Source organism: Octodon degus, unplaced genomic scaffold, assembly GCF_000260255.1.
Source record: "Octodon degus isolate 3935 unplaced genomic scaffold, OctDeg1.0 scaffold00033, whole genome shotgun sequence".
NCBI classification, from domain to species: Eukaryota; Metazoa; Chordata; class Mammalia; order Rodentia; family Octodontidae; genus Octodon; species Octodon degus.
Window position 1 is genome coordinate 3516196 of NW_004524609.1, and position 19430 is coordinate 3535625.

General features: G+C 57.2%; 2 protein-coding genes across 4 annotated transcripts in view; both read right to left on the reverse strand.

Annotated features, from left to right (window-relative positions):
* Nucleotides 1-6958: 6958 nt before the first annotated feature.
* Cd79b (CD79b molecule) lies at nt 6959-10154 on the reverse strand. 2 transcript variants are annotated; one of them, XM_004630163.2, is made up of 6 exons: nt 10058-10154; nt 9424-9474; nt 8194-8514; nt 7835-7953; nt 7597-7638; nt 6959-7507 (listed from the first exon to the last, which is right to left on the reverse strand). In XM_004630163.2, the coding sequence occupies exons 1-6, from the start codon at nt 10131-10133 to the stop codon at nt 7409-7411; spliced, it is 708 nt and encodes a 235-aa protein (XP_004630220.1). In that variant the 5' UTR covers nt 10134-10154; the 3' UTR covers nt 6959-7408. The 2 variants fall into 2 exon arrangements, with proteins under 2 accessions (XP_004630220.1, XP_023569871.1); XM_023714103.1 differs by lacking the exon at nt 9424-9474.
* Nucleotides 10155-13605: 3451 nt separating this feature from the next.
* Nucleotides 13606-19430, reverse strand: part of Scn4a (sodium voltage-gated channel alpha subunit 4) — a 45665-nt gene continuing 39840 nt past the window's right edge. The window contains exons 21-24 of one of the 2 annotated variants that reach the window (XM_004630027.2): nt 19101-19238; nt 18525-18629; nt 17781-18051; nt 13606-16808 (exon numbers count right to left, since the gene is read on the reverse strand). In XM_004630027.2, coding sequence (XP_004630084.1) covers nt 15583-16808; nt 17781-18051; nt 18525-18629; nt 19101-19238 — 1740 coding nt within the window. In that variant the 3' untranslated portion in view covers nt 13606-15582. The remainder of the gene's footprint in view (nt 16809-17780; nt 18052-18524; nt 18630-19100; nt 19239-19430) is intronic. The other variant, XM_023714160.1, reaches the window with a different exon arrangement.

Consider the following 19430-nt stretch of genomic DNA (forward strand, 5'->3'; position numbering starts at 1 on the left):
CCTCCTCCTCCTCCTCCTCCTCCTTCTCTTTGTCTTTTTGAGACAGGGTCTAGCTGTGAAATTTAGGTTGGCCTTGAGTTCACTTTGTAGCCAGGCTGGTTTCAGACTTGCAGCGGTCCTCCTGCCTCAGCCTCTTGCATGCTGGGGTTACAGGCGTGCACCACCAAACCTGCATGGTTTCTTGCTCTTTTTCCTCCTTTTATTTCCTTTGTACCATGAATTGAACTCAGGACCTTGCACCTGCCAGGCAAGCACTGAGCTATATCCCCCCTTCTTTTTCCTCTTTTTAGTATCTGTCTGGAGCTCATCATGGGTATGAAACAGCAGAGCTACGCTTTCTCATCACTGTTGTGTGAACAAGGTGTTATTCAGGCCTGTTTTTCAGGAGAAGAGCCAAGGCTCTGCCAAATCGCCGAGACCATGGTCAGAGCCAAATTGCCCAGGTGGGGCTCTCCACAGCCTCAATCCCCTGGCGTCCCGTCCATCCCCCAGCCCGTCCTCCCAGCAGGCTGTGTGGTGTCGCTGTGATTTTTAACTTCTAACTCCCTCGGATGCCAGGACCCCGCCCTTGGTCACGAGGGGGCCTGCGCCTCAGTTTGCCTCCCTCAGGTTGGTCTCCCTCCCTTCCCCGCTGAGAGTGACCCAGCAGCATGGGGAACATGAGGCAAAGCTCCCAGCGGAGCGAGGCGAGGGCCGCCAAGGCTGGGGCGTCCGCTGGCCTCTGCTGCCAGGCGCTGGCAGCTTTCCCATCTAGTACTCTTCAGTGTCAGATGCCCCGAATGCAGGAGGAAAGAACACGCTCCGGCAACGAAACCCTCCATCCCCGAGTCTCAAAGATCTAGCGCTTGAACATGAGTGTGCAAGTAAAAGTGGCTGCTTATGTGGCTGATCCTGATGTTGACATGGTTTGTGTCTAGATATCCCCCAAAGCCTCACGTAGCCATGGGGTGGGCAGCTGGCGTTCTTGATTGACTCGTGGTCCAGTGCTGGGATTATGGGTGTGAGTGCTGCTGGGATTATGGTTGTGAGTGCTGCTGGGATTATGGGTGTGAGTGCTGCTGGGATTATGGATGAGAGCGTTATACCCACCCTGGGGCAGGCAGCCTGCGTGCAGCATCAGGGAGGGAAAGAGGCTTGCTCCTCTGCTCCTTGCTTATGGCTTTTGATGTTTTGCTGTCATCGCTGCCATCCACTGTTCCCTCTGCCCTGTGCCGCTCTACCTTGGAGCCAGCTGAATATGGACTGAAACCTCCACAAACTGTGAGCTAAATAAACCTTTCCTTTCTTAATTCTGGGTGTCAGGTATTTTGTCTTAGCAGTGAGAGAATAAACCAAGGCAGACCGATGCTGAAGACTCTTCCCTATGGTCTAGAACATGCGTCTGGGCCTCACCACCTTTTCCTTCTAGGATTCGGACTTGTCACCTCCTGGGCAATGTTCTCCAGGCAGGCTTGGGGGATGGGTGTCATCCAAAGTACAGTACTGAGCCAGAGGGGGCCGTGGGGAAGTGAAAGGCGTCCTTTTCTCTCCTCTTTCCAGCCCCACCAAAGAGCAGGGGCCAGGAGGCAAGTGGGCAGAGGAATGCTGTGCCTGCAGAGCCCTCTTTCCTCCTGGGTCCCCTGGTGGGGACAATGCCAGACGCTTTTAGCTAGGGCTGAGAACAGTGCGTGTGCACCCTAGACTTGGGAAGAACCCTCTCCTGTAGCCGAGGCTAGGAAGAGCCTGAGCTGGAGGCATTTGGTGCTGATGTGGAACGGGCACATGGGCTGTGTGCTAGGAGCAGCTACGCTTCGAATTAGACTTGGGACGTTGTCCAGTCGTGGGGGTGAGAGGGCACACTGACACCACCGACTCCTCAGGTTTGGACACTGCCCACTGGGGTCTCTGCATATCCTATGGGGAAAGCCTGTGGTTAGCACCCCATGCCAGCCCCTGCTGGCCCAGGATGAACCCCAAGTCAGCTTTAAAGAACACTCACATTGTAACCTGGAACCCACGAATCCCTGTCAGTGTACTGGAAGTTCTTCACGCCTCGACTGGTCCACATCAGCCATCCACAGATGCATCCAAGATGTTGCTAATAGGGTGTCTGAGCGCTAAGGTCTGCCAGCTCCTAGCAACGGCCGCCCAAGGCCCTGATCTTTGTGCCATGGAAAGCCCTTTAAGAGACTCGGTTGGTAAAGATGGTGGCACTGCCTGGCATGCACAGGACTTCCCGCAGGACAAAGCCCCCGGGGCAGGCTCACATCCCCGTGACAAAGATCTTCAGTGAAAGTGGCACGCACTGAACACACAGAGCACCAGTTTCACAGCGGGGCATCTGCAGGCACTAAGAAAAGCGGCAGAAAAAAACAACTCCACGTAGCCGGACGTAGTGAGCCAGATCGCATCGTGGTTCGCATTTGGACTGCACGTTTCAGTGTGCACCACATTTTCACTTCCTGTATCTCAGTGGACCCTTGAGTTTGCCCCACTTTGTGGCCAGAGGCTTCAAGCATGGGGGAGGACCGTGAGAGATGTGGGAGACCAGGGCAGGCGCTGCCGAGTGGGGAAGCTGGGGCTCTCACTGAGTGACAAGCTCTGAACAGGGAAGAATCCGGCAATCCCCGTTCCTGGACTTGCTCAGTAATCTTCACTCTGGGAATTATTCCCTAGGGAGAAAATCTCTGTTGAAAAAATTACTATGGACCAATGTGTGTTCCAGAAGTCGTAGGAAGTCTGGGATATTTTTGTGATGGGTACTCTCAGCTAGGAATACCCACTGCCTCCTCTTATCATCTCCTCCAGTATCACTTCTCGCCCTTTTGGTTAAGAGCAAGTGTTCTTTTGTGCTTATGCCAGGAACTGAACTCAGGACCTTGTGGTTGCCAGGCTGGCGCTCTGCCATTGAGCTACATCCGCAGCCCAAGATCGAATGTGGTATCTTATCCTCTAGCTATCTGTGAACATCTCATTGCCTTTTCTGCACTGTAAGCTCTGAGGCTGGATTTCGCCCTTCCTTCCTTCCTTCTCTCATGCAGCATTGCTGATTCAATAAGCAGCCGCGGTCCGTAGCTACACCAGACGTTGTGCCAGGCAGGTGTGCGTGCCCAGGTGAGCGGATCCCATGAGCCTGGCTCATCTGGACTCCACTAGCCAGAGATCCAGTAGCAAACACATCAATACACTACGTAATAGCAAATCACAGGCTGAAGTTTCCAGTAGGGAAAACTACCAGAAAGGAGATAGCTGACACCAAGGCCAGGCCAGCGTCCCAGGCCCCGACTGGGAATTCAAATGCTGAGCAAATGAACAGAGGGAAAGAACCGAGAGAGGGGCTCACAGGTCCAACTCCGGAATGGCCCACTGGGAAAGGCCTCGCTATCCCTGCAGCAACACGCAAGTGAAAAAACAAAATGAAAAGGCGCACAAGGCCGTACGGGGGCAAGGGCCGAGTCCGAGCTCACCCCAGCACTCGCTGCACTGTGGCCTGTGGCAGCCGGACCCTAGAAGAGGCGTCTCCCTTCCCCAGCCTGTCCTTCTGTGTGGGGAACGAGAGCCTGGCTCCAAAGGGAAAATACTTGAGAGACTGTATCAGGATCAGTCAGGATGTATTTTAACATTAAAACTGCACCCTACTGAACTGTGGATTTAATGTCTGCTAAGTTCTGCCGCCTATAGTCACTTACATGAGCGCTTTGGGGTGGGCAGGGCAGGGGCTGACTCATGGGGAAGGTTGGTGGTTGCAGGACAACGAGGGTTCAGAGCGGGTCACAGCAGGGCAGCTTGGAGACCTGGGGTGCATCTGGGGACTCCTGGGTGTGTGGCCTGACTCCAGCTCCGAAATGGGCTAAAGGGAGCGGACACCATGTCCCCTGGGGCCCTGGAGCGGCGCCCTAGCAGGGCAGACCTTGGGAGGATGCACACATGGTCCCTGCTGGTGCTGTCCAAACAGCAGCTGTTTCACATTTTTTGTTTTCTCTGGCTTATGGAAAAACACCCACAGCCGTGGCCAGATCAACCTAGGCTGAACAGCACCTGCAGCCAGAAGGCCGGAAGTCAAGCTAGAGCGGAGAGGAAGCGGCCTGAGCTTAAACCAGGGCCCCCAGGGACCCCGCTGGATTCCCCGCTGGTGGGGGGGCCTGTGTGCCCACCAGGGGGTCTCACCGCTGCCTGCTCGGGAGGGGCAGGGGAGCCGGGCTCCTGCAAAGAGGCTGGAGAAGACTTGGGGATTCTGGGCGCTGGCCAGGCCTGCTTGCAAGGGTGGGCAGAGCAGACTTGTCTGCAGGGCGGACTCTGCAATAACCCAAAGCTGTCCCAGAATTCCCTCTCCTCAGCCCTTTCCTTGCTCCTATAATTGAGAGTCTTGTCCAGGTGAAGTCTTCGAAGGGAGGCCACTGTCATGTGGTGCTGCAGTCGGAGTCTGAAGACCACGTGGGACAGGGCCAGTTTTGGTTATTTCCAGGACTTGACTCTTTCCTGGAGGGGTAAGACAGAGGTAAGGTTACTTCTTTCACGGTTATAGAGAAGCCTAATCAAGGTCATGTAAACCAGAATGGGAGTACTTAACAAAATTTTATTGGTATGGAGCTGGGGAGATGGCTCAGTGGAATAAGCACTTCCCTGGCAAGCGCAAGGTCCTGCGTTCGATCCCTGGTACCATCAAAAATAAATAAATAAGCAAAATGTTCAATTGGGTATTTACTGGCTCCAGTAAAAGCTTTTGGTAGGTTTTTTTTGCTTGTTTGTTTGTTTATATTTTATATCCAAATTATAGAGCTAGTTACCCAAATCTGTATGTTCTAGAATTCATAGAACTGCACGCAAAAAGAAAACAAACTCAGGCTGGGTGTGGTGGCACATGTCTGTAATCAAAAGCACTTGGGAGGCTGAGGCAGGAAGATCACTGTGAGTTTGAGACCAACCTGGGCTACACAGTGAGTTCAAGGCCAGCCTGAACTGCAGGGTGAGATCCTGTCTCAAAAAAAAAAAACAAGCCAAACCCAATTAATAATAACAACAAAACAAACTCAATTTTATTACATGATTTTTTTTTTTTTAAGCAAATATTTCCATTCCTTTCCTTTGGATAGATTTTGGGTTTTCTGAGATTGGGTTGCTATGTTGCCACCTGGCTTGGCCTCCTATTTCTGAGCTCAAAGCATCTTCCTGTCGTAGCCTCCCAAGTAGCTGGGAGTACAGATGTGTCCCCTCATCCCAGCTCTAGCTAGGTGTTCTGCATCCCATTTGACAGATAAACCAACCGAGGTCTGGGATGTCCTCCACCCTGTGAGGCTCACCCAGCAAGGTTTCCACTGCCTAGGTCTATGCTGGGCGTCCAGGACCCATAAGGCAGACATGATGACAGCAAAAGCAGAGCTCCTAAACAAAAACATCTGGGAGGGCTTCTGCACTTTCACCCAGGGATCCTAACACACTTTGGGGTGTCTGTGGAGGTGGTAGCTGCTGGCCCGCACCAATGATTCTCTGTCAACAAACACTTCAAAGCCTTAGGGAAACCCAGTTATTCAGAGGTGTTAGGGCTTTGGTAATGCAGAAGTCTCCCCTGACCCAGGGCAACTGCAAGCAGAGCAGACCCTGCTTAGGGGAGAAGTGAAGACTCCCCCTCCTTGGCGGGCTGCCTGGGTCCCTGGTGGAGGGAGGGGACAAAATTAGCTCCACTATGCAAAGTGACAGGAAAGCGAGGGCTCCAGCTCAGTGGAGGCCGAGGCCAAAACAAGCCAGTTCCCTCTGGCAACCCCAGCCAGCCTGGCCCCAGCGAGCAGTGGGAGGTTGCCCTGAAGCTCTAGATGTTCATGCCTTGCCACCTGCCCCACCTGGAAGCCCAGAGCACATCTGTTAAAAAAAAAAAAGTGGTGCTCCTCAGCTGGCATAGTGGTAGACACCTATAAACCTAACCCCAGAACTCTGGGAGACTGAGGCAGGAGGATCACAAAGCCAAGCCCTGCCTGGGCCATTTAGGAATGTATCAAGATCTTGTCAAAAAATTAAAAAGGACTAGGGTATAGTTCAGTGTAAAATCCTGGGTTCACCCCCCAATACTAAAAAAAATAATAATGTGTTTCTCTCAACAGCTCACCCCTGGTTCTTCAGGTAAACTGGCAGCTCCCTTAGGGTAGGGTTTTGCCGCCTATGTCCACAGCATGCATGTGCATGGCAGAAGAGTTTTGGGGTTCCCCCGCATCAGCAGGAAGTGCAGCGCAGATCAGCTCAGGGGAGGCTTTGCATGGGCACGTTGATTGCCCTTAACCGCCCAGCTGTGAGTCGTTCCCAGTTCTCTCTGGGAAGCTGGTACCTAGGGAACATTCTGTGGGGTCCTTGAGGCCAAAGGGTGCTTCTGATGGGATGTTGGGATCCTAGGGTCACTAAGGATCCTCAAGTGTTATCACTTGAAATCTCCCTCTTCAGAAATTCTTTCTCTGAGTGGCTTTGGGTCAAGTTGAAAAGAAAAAGTTCAAGGCTTAGTGGACAGTGGCATGGGAGGCAGAAGGGGTGTCATGGAGCCAGGGAACCCCCACTCTCAGGCAGCTTCTGCTCTAATCAGAGAACCAAAGCTGCCGGGGCAGCAGACAGATCCACGGCTGTCCACTTTGATCTGCCCGGCTAGGGCAGTGCCTGGGGTGCTTCGGGAGGGCTTCCTCTGGGCAGAGGCTCTTGAAGGCCAGGTGGTTTGGGGCAGGCTAGGCTGGGAAGGAGCCCTGTGGAGCACCCAGGACTCGGCGGCCGCTGCGGCTCAGCGGAAGGGCAAGGTGAGGGCATCCCTGTGCAGCGGGAGCACTGGCAGGATCCCTTTCTTCTTTGACCCAGCCTGGGCCAGAGGGGGAGATGTGACCGCAGACCCCAGCCGGGTCTCTGGTCCCCACCCCAGGCTTGTAGGCCCGCAGGTGTCCCATTCAGAGGCCACGCCCACCCCTCTGCCCCATGCGAAGTCCCACGACCGTGTGGAGGTCAGATACATTGTTTATTTCACGGGAGAAGGGGTTCCCTGCATGGTGCCCTGTCAGATGGGGGGCTGGGAGAGAGGGGCACGTTCTTGATGGTCATGCTGGAGCGCTGGGGCCTGGCCCTGCAGGAAGCCCTCCATGGAGGCCCTGTGTGGAACTCGTCTGTTTTGAGTCCATGCGCAGTTTTCAACAAGTCTCTCTGCTTTCACGTCCCAGAGGCGGGAAGGCTGGGCCCAGCCCCTCCCCAGAGAACTCCTTGTTCCAAATCACTGTCTGTGGTCCTTCTGTCCTAGGCCCTTTGGCAAGAGCTGGGGACCAGAAGCTGGAGGGGGAGGTGGCTCTGGTGGGCCAGCCTCAGAGGCCAGCTAGGGTCCAGAGAGGGGGAACAGGCCATGAACACGAACCAGGCAGCTCTGGTGCAGTCAGTGAGGCCCAGGACGGTCCTGGGGAATGGGGACAGCTCCTCACTCCTGGCCTGGGTGCTCCCCGACAGACCACTTCACCTCCCCTGTCCGCAGCGTCACTATGTCCTCGTAGGTGGCTGTCTGGTCAATGTTCAGGCCCTGCAGACATGAAATAGCGGTCAGGCTACACCAATGCATGTGGACCACCAACCACTCGGCTCGGGCTGCTGCGTCTTCCCCCTTCTTACCTCATAGGTGTGGTCTTCCTCCTTGCCGGCTTTGCTGTCATCCTAGGGGTGACAGGGGATGGGGCTCAGAGCGTGCGCCTCCCCCAGCCTCAGCCCCTGCTGGGCCTGGGACCTGGGCCTAGGTGAGCCATGGCGGGTGTGCATGCACAGCGAGCCAAGTGCAGGCTGTGGGGCTGCGGAGACGGAACCCCTGCCGGACGGGAATGCGCTGCGTCAGTCTCCCGGGGCCTGTGCTCACCTTGTCCAGCAGCAGGAAGATGGGGACGATGATGAAGAGGATGATGAGGAGGGTCTGGATCATGATGATGCCGTCTTTCAGCGTATTCCGCCGCTTCAGCTGGGCCAAGGTGCTGAACCCTGTGGGAGGGCCACGAAGCGGGGGTGAGCGCTCCCCTGGGGTGAGCCTTGCTTGGGCCCCCCCACTCCACCCAGTGAGCTTGCAGTGGTTGCTCTTTGTCACCTCTCGGGACCTGGTCCCAGCAGCTGTCCTGGGAGCTCTGGGCCACAGCACCCTCCATCCATGGTTGCTCAGCCCCAGTCTCTAGAGTTGGGCACGGATAGCTACACGGACACCCCATCCATTCCCCTGGCACACACCCATGACTCGAAGTTCTGTCCCGCAGCTCTGGAAGACAGCAGGGGGGTTCCCAGGGCACTCCTGCTGGCAGAAGTAGACACCGTTGTCCTCATACTGGATGCCTTGAATGGTGAGGGTATGGACGGAGCCATTGTGGGTCCGCATGAAGTGGCCCTGTTTGGTGGGCAGCTCCTGGGGCTCCTTGTCTGCCTCCTGCTTCCAGAACCAGGTCACGTTGTTAGAGGAGCTGGAGGTGTTTGTGTGGCAATGAATTTTTACCACAGAGCCCCTTTTCCTGGCCACGAATCGGGGATACTGCCACATCCCGGAACATGCACTTCCTGTGGGTAGCAAGGCCAGGCTCAAAATCCACGCTGGCATTTGCCTCTCTGCCAGCCTCTCCTGCAGACTCCAGCCCTGGGAGGGCAGTGACTGTGGCTCTATCTGCCTTTTGCTCCTGAGGGCATGGGGTAGTTGGGAGGCAGAGGTGTGTGTGTGTGTATGTGTGTGTGTGTGTGTGTGTGTGTGTGTGTGGTGTGTCATTTGAAGAGCCACACATCCCCCCGCTGGATCCACCTCTTCCAGGCTGCCTCTGTCCAAGTGTCCTTTAGAAGGGTACTGGAACCTTCTGATTTTTCTCCATGTCCCTTACAACGGCCAGACCCAGGCTCCACTCCTAGGCCCAAGGCCTGGCCCAGTGCTTCCAGCAACTCCTCCCTGATTCGCCCTGCCTCTGCCTGGAACCTTCAAGGGCTCCCCGTGGCTCACAGGGCTGAAGCGCTGAACCCTTAGCCTGCTGAGCAAGACCCTCCCCATTAACCCCTTTCCCCTCCTGAGCAGGTCTGCTGTGCTTTGTTTCTGGACCCCTGCTCTGAGGGGGCCCCCTCTGCCTTGGGCTCAGCGGTTGATTTCTGGGGAATCCCTGAGCCCTGCCCCAAGGGGCTCACCCCCAAACTGAGGCTGATCCTCACAGACAGACGTAGGCCTGAGGCCTCTGTGGTGTCCCCTCTGACTCCCTCCCAGAGCTGGTATTGGGCTAGCCCGGCACACCTGTGCCAGGCCTGGAGCACATTTGTCTGATGAAGGTGACAGCTGGCCCAGGGGTGAGACCTCAGAGGGGCCCTATGGAAGCCCAAGGGTGAGAGTCCTGGATGGGGAGACCCAGGCAAAAGCCTGAGAAGGGGTCCCAGGGGCAGTGACTAGCCCTGAACACAAGGCTGACCCTGGGCATGGTGAGTGAGGGTACTGACCTTTGGGATTCCGGGACACGTCCTCCCAATTGAAGGGTGACACCGGCTCACCTGGAGGAAGGAGGAAGTGGGTGGGGTCAGGTGAGGCCCGGGTATCCTCCGTTGGTCGCCCCACCCCTGTGTCTTCTGCCTTCCCAAACCACTTCCTGTTTCCAGCGCGAAGCTTCACGATCCCTCAGCCCTCCCTGGCTCTATGCTGGAGAGACAGACAGGAGCACGGTAGACGCACCAGAAACCCCACTCCAGCTTTGCTTGTCCTTGACATGGCACCGGGGAGGGTGTTAAGCGAGACAGGAAGGAAGTCGCAGCTGGGAGGGCTCTCCCGTCTTCCAGACAAGGAGCGAAGCATTTCTGTAAACGCGCGCCTCCTCCGGGCCCCTGCTTCCCCCCACAGAGTGTCTGCGGGGGCTTGGCGTGAGCCAGCTCGTCCCCATCTTCCCGCAGGACCCAGCCCTTCCACCGTCTTGGTTTCCCGGTGTCCCTCATGGTCCAGGCGGAAGGAGCTGCGGGCCAGACCCTGGGATGCACCCCACCGCCAAGGCGGACAGCAGAGACAGAGCGGCAGGCAGAAGCGGAGGGAGAAGGGGACCGAGCCGAGGACCCCGCGAGGCCGCAGGCCCGGCAGGCCCTGTACCTGACAGCAGCAGCAGCAGCAGCAGCAGCAGCGCCATGCAGGTGCCGGACGCGGGGCACAGCGCCAGCCCCGCCATAGTCCGCGTGCCGTGCCTGTGCCTGTGACCGCGTCCAAGATGCTTGGGGAAGATGTGTAACTCTGGGCCGCGCTTGTCCCCTCCCTACCTCTTCCCCCTCAGGCCCCTTCCTGCCATGCAAATTGGGACCCAAGGGAGGCACTAGGTCTCAGGGGACTGGGGGAGGGCAACTCTTGTCAGCTGGGCCCCCAAGGCCTGAAGGTGGCCCGGCTTGGGCAGGCCAGGTGGGGCCCTTGGAAGAAGCCCTGGACCAGCCCCCAGAGCCTGGATTCCCTTCCTGTGCCCCTCCTTCCCAGCTGGGGCTCATCCCTGGGTCGCAGGCCTCTGCCCTCTGCTGTCTGCCAGCTCCACAAGGCTGGGCCCTGCAAGTATTAAATCGTTGGTGCTGAGCTGGGCACGGTGAGTGCCCTGAGCCCAGCCCCTTTGCAGCAGCCCACCCTCCGTCTGTGGGTGGGCGCAGGACAAGGGCAGCGGTCAACAGTGACACCGGGCAGCCTCCAGAGCAGCCTCTTGTCCGGCATACGGGCAGCCGTACTGGAAGCTGAGCCTGGGAGGAACGGAGCCTTGCCAGTGCTCTAGCAGAAGCAGACTGAGATGGCGACTACTTAGGAGAAGACAGGCGCCCTAGTGGGGGGCCTCTTCCTCATGCTGTGGAGAGTGTGCTATGGGCTGCCACGGGGCGAACCTGGGTAGAGGTGGATTATGGGAGATCTCCCACTTAACAATGGGGGGCTTCTCCTGGGAGCCCTTTGGGACTCTGAAGCCACTGAAGCAGTGTCCACACCTCCAGAAGACCTTGGGCAGTGGTCTGGGGAGTGTGGAGGAGCCCTTGGGTTCTGATGGCTCTGGCCACGGCCTGTGGGCAGCAGAGCTGAGGGTGGAATCACAGGATTCAGGGGTTCATCTAAGCTTAGCTGTGTGTCCCTTCCCCAGAGTCCCCTTGTTGGTGCCCTTGTGCGGGTCCCACCTGCAGACCTGCACACAACAGGCTTGCAAACCTCAGCCCTGCAGCCAAGACCTCTGGGAGTTTTATGTCTCCGGGCAACTTCCTTCTCTCATGTCCTCTCTCCTCGCTTTTCCTTGTCTCCTGACCCCCAGGCGAGGAAGACAGATGCTACACCTTTAGTGCCCTATGTCCACATCTCAGGTCCCACGGGCCTCCCTTCTCAGCCTGGAGGCTGGCCATCTGCCTAGGCTCAGGGAGGCGCAGGTGTCCCGCCCATGGCAGGGTTGGGAGGCAGAGGGTCTAGGTGACCCGCACCCCCATCCTAGGCCTCCTGTTCACCTGACAGGTGGGGATGCCCTGAGCGCTTCAGACCCGTACCTGAGCCATGAAAACTAGGGCTACGGGGGCGATGCATTCATTTAAGGGACAGCTCGTTCTGGGCAGTCCCAGATGTTCATGCTTATTTCCAGATGTTCCAAATGAAAACAACATTTCTCTGAAAAGGTGTCAGATGTTCAGCTTGCAGAACAAACAGCCCAGGAGTAAGGACATCACTTGAGGTCAGCGTAGGGACCACGGTCCCCAACTGCTGGCTCCAGTGGTTGGAGAGAGAACCACCTAGGTTGTAGAAGAAGATCCGGGACCCCCCTTCAGCATAGTTCACTCCTGGCAAGTCCCTGGGGATGGAGATGTTAGTTAGCGTTTCCTTCAACGATGAAAGGACGTCAGGAAAGGCTTGGGTCACACAAATGTGTAAGGCTGTGTGCTCATGTGTGTGTGTGTGTGTGTGTGCTGCCCGGGCCGTGCGCCGTGGGCCGCTGGGGACCTGGACCTGGCACCTAGAGTGGCTGTGGGGGCACAGACTGTCGGGGCACTTGGGGTCCTCCATACGCACATGCATGGTCGGCCCCCGCAGGTAGCATGTAGATGTGCTCTTTGGACTTCATTCCCATTCATGCCAAGCAGAGACTTGTTTTCAGGAGGGGTGAGGCAGTGGGGTGGGGTTTGTGGCCACCTGCAGAGTCATTTGTCGCAGCTGGGGCTGTACTGTTTTCTTCCTGGTGACAACAGCACTGAGCCCTGTCCTGGGCTCTTTCTACCCTTTCGTTCCTGGCACAGGAGGCCTCATAAGCCTGCCCCTGCCTCTGTCCTGGCTGCCCGAGCTCCACGCACTACCTGCCATTCCCTCCTTTCCAGGAAGACGAGTAAAAGCAAGCGCTGGGAGGGTGGGAAGAGAGATGAAGGCCGCAGGTTGGGCAGGGGGGCTCAGTTACCCCAGGAAGGACGAGGTGGAAGAGGCTCAGGGCAGGGAGACCCCCCAACACACTGCACCCCCTGCCTGGGTGGCCACTGAGTTCAAATGCTAACCCTCGTGTACCAGCTAAACCTCCCCAAGTCACAGTGGCTCTCAAAGGGGCCTCCTGTTATGATGTTTCTAGTAGGCCCCCGATTCATGGGCTGGGGCACTGAAGGCCACCCTCCACAGGACAGCCATTACTCACAGAGCAAAGCGTTTCCCCACCCCACACACTGACAGCACCAAGGTAGGCAACGCCTGTCCTGAACCTCCCAGAAACCGAGTGACCTCACCGGCGTAGAACACCATCACCCTGTGCTCTGCAAGGGCAGCCGGGTACACTGCAGGCAACTGGCCAGGTGGGAGCGCCATGCACGCTCGGCAACGGGCAGCTCACAACGCCGGAGGGCAGGGAGGGTGGGCAGGAAGCCTGTGTTGGTGATGTTTCCCACCCAGGATTTTGCTTTTTTCTCCTGCCAGTCAAGGGTCAGAAAAATGGGCTTCGCCATCCTGTGATCCTCCTGTCCTCAGAGCCAGGAGGCCCCAGTGAGGTCTGGAGATGCCATCTCCAGGGAGGGCTCTCGGTGTTCTGCAGGGACGCGCAACAGCCTCTCCATATGCCGAGGGAACTGTGAGGTGGGGAGAGGCACAGGGCCAATTGTGGCAGCCTGTGGATCGGGGTGCCATGTGCCCCTCATTCGCCCTGCCACCTAGCCCCAGGGCCCAGGCAAAGCAGGTGTAGAAACTGTGAAAGGGGGCCGGCATGCACTAGTGTGGAGGAACTCAACTCAGGAATCAGAAGTCATTATAGAAAGTGTAACTGCAGGTCACTACTGACCTCGTGGGCTGTTGCTACATAAGAATATTCCCTATGGGCACAGGTCCATGTGACCCTGGGCTGTCTGGCACCGAGGTCCAAGGACAGTCCTGGGGGCACAGTACTCTTCCAAGGAGTCCAGGACTGTGAGCCCAACAGTCTTCTTGATATCTCAGAGGGAGCAGAGCCTAAGGGGGCTTATGGGGGCAGGGAGCATGGGGTGCCTTGCGTATGTTGTGCGAGTTGCCTGTTTGGAGGGGCGGGGGACAGAGATGGCCCTCCACACCTTGTCCCAAAGGCTCCCTCTTTATCCCTGTCTCGGCAGCACTGCCCACTGGCCTGCCTTTCTTCTTGGTGCCCCGGCTCTCACCCACACCCACTAGTGCAGGCGCAGAAAGGAAAAGCCCGCACATCTGAGGCACTGGGGAGGGTTTATTGTAAGAACTGTACAAAGAAGCTCGTCTTTCAGCCTGGCTTCAGGCTGGCTCCCACCTAGACAAGGCAGGAATGGGTGTCGGTCTATAGGGAAGAGGGCCACAGACGGGAAGAAGCCAGGCCCTGCCTGCTTGCTCTCACTCTGCAATGGACGAGGAACATCCAGTCCAACAGTTTCTAAGGCTCTGGGGTCCAGGCCAGAGGGGCAGTGTGAAGGGGAGCGGAGGGGAAGCTCACCCCCATGGCAGGTAGTTTTTGAAGGAAGCCATGGAGCAATGTCAGGAAGAGACAGAGGAGCGGAGGCATCCTTCCATAGGCAGGGAGCAGGGAGTAGGTAGGAGGACTAAGAACAGGAATGGGCAGAGAGCAGCTTATAGGGAGGAGGAGAGGGGGGCACCCAGGCAGGACCTGGAGGGGCAGGAGAGCAGGGCAGACAGGAAGGAGGGCTCTGGCCCTTGGGCAGGTGTGCTTGTGAGCACATTCGTACGCCTGCGCGTGCGTATCTTGTTCTGAGGGTTTTGCTGCTTCCTGAGTTTTAATCAAACATTCATGAGAAACAAGAAGAAAAAGAAGAGGAACTTAGGACAACAGGTGACTCAAAGCACAAACCTTACCACACATGTCACAGTCAACCCACTTTTTCAGGGCGCAGGTCTACTCTCAGATATAGGCAGTCACATGAACAGGCTGACATGGAAAACACACACTCACACACACACCTCACACCAGCTGTACTCACACAGCACACAGACTGCAGACATGCCAGGTCGCACTGACACGAAGATACCCAGACATACATGTGCTGCAGACACCACAGTGGTTCATACACACAGCATCAGCTTGAACACACACACAGCTAGCCACTCAGGCCTATAGGCAGACACACAGCCACACACACACACACACAGGTGACAGAACCCAGAGGACCCTGTGGAGGACTCTCACACCCTCCCAGTGCAGCCTCTGTTCTCCAGGTGCTATCAAAGGCTGATGTCATCATGTCCAGGAAGTTGGAAGGTTGAGCCCATGTGGACACCTGTCACATGGGCTCCACTATGCCATTCTTAGGGTCACTTTAAAGTGAGAAGGATGCACAGACACAGAGAGACAGGCACGGGAAGATGAGAAGGGGAGGCCTCTGAGGTTGGATGGGGCGACAGGGAGCCCTGGTGCTCTAATGAAGGCAAGAGGAGAGAAGAAAAGGAAGGAAGCGGATCTTCTTGTTGAGCACCAGGGTCCCTGGTCTACCCACAGCCACCCAGTCAGTAGGACCCAGCCTATATTTCACATCCGTGCTTCATAGAACAGGTAGTTTCCAGGTGGAGTCCGCCCTTCTGCTCCTCTGTTGGGGGTCAGTCAGGGGAGCGATCCTGGGAAAGGTTTCAGGAGTCGCTGCCAGCCCAAGATCCAGCGGCCAATCAAGTGTTTGGAGCAATTTCTGGATCTCTTCACATTTCTCTTCTCTGGGGGATTCCTGAGCTGGCGGGGGAAGCCACACTCCAGCGCTGAGGAGCAGGTCGGGTGTCTGACTTGCTGAGGTGAACACAGCTGGCCTGGAGCTAGGGGCCTTGGGCCACTGCCTAGGAGAGGCCACTAGCTCTTAAGACTCTGGTGACAGGAGGGCAGCAATCCCTCCACGTGGGCTGGCTCAGCCCCACCTAGGGGGTAGAGATCCTTGTGTTCTGAACTCTCTCAGGCCAAAGGAGGGGCAGCAGGGCCCACGAGGAGGTCGGAGCACCTGAAGAGGAAATCATGGGAGGCAGGGCCTTCAGCCCAGCTCGGGTCCCTGGGTGCGGCTCCCATTTCTCAAGGCCCAGCATGGCCAATTGCTGTCCCCACCAGGGAGCTGGATGTAGTCCCAGACTCAAAGCCCTGCTCCCTCTGTCAGTGAAGGGCACTCCAGAGAGCTTTGGACCTGTGCAGAGGCTCAGCCGGCCACCTGGTCAGCTGCCTGCTAGACAAGAGACTCTTTGACCCCCGGGCGCACTGTCTGCCCTGGTGGTGGGGAGGGAGGCAGGGTAGCGTCTGAGGGACTGACGGGCATGAGCCCGAGGGCCGCCCCGGTGTCCCCTGCGGAGCCCTCCCCCTGCCCCTGGCTCTGTACACCGCCCTTGCCGTTGTCTGGGCCGTACATCTGGCTCATGGCGGTGGCAATCAGCCCCTCCTTCTCGGGAGCCCCGGCTGCGTCGCCGTCCTGGCTGTGGCGGTACATGTAGGAGGCCTGCTTCACAGAGCGCTGCAGCAGGTGCCGGCGGTAGGCCCTCTGGATCTTGATGGCACACACCTCCTCGTGCTTCCTCTTCAGGGTGGTGGTGATGGGCTCGTAGGAGACCTTGGAGGGGTTGGCAGCCATGAACTTCTCCTCCATGGTCTGCTTGAGGGCGTCCATTTCCCCAGAGTCGCCCAGCACCTCTTTTGTCAGGGCAAAGAGGATGTCCAGGCAGTGGATCTTGTCTCCCGGCACCATGGGAAGGTCCAGCGTGATGAGCTTGATTTTGTTGGGCTTGGCAATCTTCAGCGGTTCCTGCAGGGTGTCCACAAAGTCAGAGAGGCGGCTGTAGTCGATGAACTGCGTGGCGTCCGGGTCGAATTTCTCCCACGTCTCATAGAACATCTCGAAGTCGTCCTCGCCCAGGGGCTCACTGCTCTCCTCGGTGGCCACGTTGAAGTTCTCCAGGATGATGGCGATGTACATGTTGACCACGATGAGGAAGGAGATGATGATGTAGCTGCAGAAGAAGCAGATGCCGATGGATGGGTTGCCACAGTCGCCTCTGACGGTGGTGCCAGGGTTCTCCAGCGTGGGGTCGCAATCTGGGGGCCCGCTGTTGAGGATGGGGTTCAGAAGCCCGTCCCAGCCTGCGGACGTGGTGATCTCAAAAAGGCAGATGATGCTGTTGCCAAAGGTCTCGAAGTTGAACATGTCGTCAATGCCCGACTCCTTCTTGACATAGGCGAAGTTGGACATGCCGAAGATGGAATAGATGAACATGACCAGGAAGAGGAGGAGGCCGATGTTGAAGAGGGCAGGCAGTGACATCATGAGGGCGAAGAGCAACGTGCGGATGCCCTTGGCCCCACGGATCAGCCGCAGGACACGGCCAATCCGCGCCAGGCGGATCACACGGAACAGCGTGGGTGACACGAAATATTTCTGGATCAGGTCAGAGAGGGCAAGGCCTGCAGGGAGGAGCGGAGGGCAGGGACACCGGCTCAGGGGTCGGCGGGTGTGCTCTGCCTCTGAGCACAGCCCTGGCGACCCGCGTGGTTGGACTGGGCTCTCCCAGGGCCCTTCTTTGCCCCAGTGGAGGCTGAGATAGGATGTGGCAAAGCCAACCCAGGGAAGGCTGTCTGCAGATGCCGCCCGTGAGGTGGAGTGGGATGGGTAGCGCAGTTGTGGGGCTCTGGGTGTGTCTCTTGTTTGTGACAGTCTCCTCCTCTGTGAAATAGCAGTGATGACAGTGTCTGCCTCACAGTGAAGAGCAAGGTGCACCTGTGAAGTGTGTCGCACAGCTCCAGGGACAGCGAGTGCTCAGTGCAGGGTCGCCTGGCTATCACGGTGGTCTGTATGGTGGTATACTTTGCAGGATTATGCAGACAAGGAGACGGTCTTAGGCTTTTCACAGGACACCCAAGTACGCATCTACTGGTCAGACCCATGTCTGCCTGCCCCCCCCCTCTCTCTCTCTCTCGCTCGCTCTCTCTCCACTAGGGATTAAACCAGTCTTTTTTTTTTTCTTTTTTTGGTCTTTTGAGACAGGGTCTCTCTATGCAGTTCAGGTTGTTCTCAAACTCTCACTGATCCTCCTGCCTCAGCCTCCCAAGTGCTGGGGTTATAGGCATGTGCCACCACATCTGGCTTAAATCTTTTATTTAATTTGGAGGCAGCGTCTCCCTACGTCACTAAGTTGCTTCTTCTGTGTACTGGGATTGCAAGTGTGCACCTCCGCACTTGGTGAGGTCCACGTATCCCCCGAGGTGTGCTTACGTGTGCACAGCTGACAGGTCACCCCTGCATACCTTTGCATGTTAAGAGGGGTTGGCAGTTACATATAGTGTGCTGGTGTGTGAGTGTGCTGGGTGTGCGAGTGGGTGTGTGTGCGTGCGGAAAGCCTCCTGAGTGACCCACGCAGGCAGCGCACGCCAGCTTACCCACAATGGACAGGATGACAACCACGAAGTCGAAGATGTTCCAGCCCACGGTGAAGTAGTGGTGGCGCAGGGCGAACATCTTGAGCACGCACTCCCCCGTGAAGATGATGATGAAGATCATGTTGATGTTGTACAGGATGTCCACTTTGAGCTGGCTCTGGTCGTCCGTCTCCACCATCATGGTGACCATGTTGAGGCAGATGAGGATCATGATGGTGATGTCAAACACCTGCTTCGTCACGAAGTCATACACCAAGCCCTGGATCTTGTTCTGCAGCACACGAGTGGATGTGGGGCAGACAGAAGACAGGGTTGGGGTGGGGACAGGATGGGGACAGGCAAGAAGCAGAGGATGATGGAGACAGCTGTCAGCTGTGGTGGGGAAGTTAGTCATAGGAGGAGGGCCTGGGGCCTTCCTCTGGGACCCCCAGCTTCAGAGGTTCCCGTCACCTCTCACTTTTACCCAAAGCCATGGCTTGTTGGGGAGAGTGGACAGCTTGTTCCTGCCCACTGATGGAGCCCTGTCCCCAGAGGGTCCCAGGAGAGGAGGTGGCTGGACACTGGTGGCGTGTAAGGGCCAGTGAGGGGTAAACCAGTGAGCTGAGTCTAGCAGCAGCTGCTAGGGGTCACAACGTGGGCAGGACCCCCTGAAGGTGGACCCTGCCTGCCCAGGGGCTGCATTTTACCTGCATCCACCCCTTAGACAACAGCCAGCTGCGGGCCACAGGAGGAGGGCCACCTTACCTGGGGTCGTGGAATGGGCTTCTGGGGCTTCTTGGAGCCAAGCTTCTTCATGGCATTATAATATTTCTTCTGTTCCTCTGTCATGAAGATGTCTTTTCCTCCAAAGTACAGTGGGATGGGACTCATAAGACTGGCATGGGGCCCTTCTCAGCCCTCCCAGCTCCCTACCTCAGGCACCAACCACCCTTGAAGCAGCCCCGCAGAAATGCCTGGTAGCAAGGAGGGGCCTCTGGGAGGGACAGGGCAGGCAGGGGCAGGAACTGGGAGGGACTGAAGGCACCAAGAAGGGCAGTGTGGGGTGGCAGGGGAGAGGACCAACTCTGCCTAGAGGCCTGTGTCAGGCCAATTTCCAGCAATATCGCTGAGTCCTTAGAATGACCCAGCAAGCTACGCTGGCGCAATGTCATGTTATAGATCAGGAAAATGATGTCACTGTGCAAGGTCCCTGGCGGGATCTGGGATGGGCTGGTTGTCAGTGAGGCTGCTGGGGACCACAGGAAGGAATGGCGGACGGGGGAGGGGAAGCAGGTGACAGAGCGGTGGCAGCAGGGCAGGGAAGGCGGGCCAGATACTCATCTTCTTCTTCTGCTGGTTGAAGTTGTCGATGATGACACCGATGAAGAGGTTGAGCGTGAAGAAGGACCCAAAGATGATGAAGATGACGAAATAGAGGTACATGTAGAGGTTCACCTCGTACTGGGGCTGCTCCTCCTGCTGCAGGGGCCATCAGATGCGACAGAGTGAGCTGCATACCCAACTCTCTCCCTGCTGCCCAAGGCGCCATGGGCAGGGCCCCTCCCCCAGGTTGCCGGGCTCCCAAGGAGATGGCGTGGTGGGGCGCGCATGGCAGGACGTGCTGCTGCAGCCCTCTCCCCAGGCTCACTCGCCAGCCGCATCTTTGTGGCC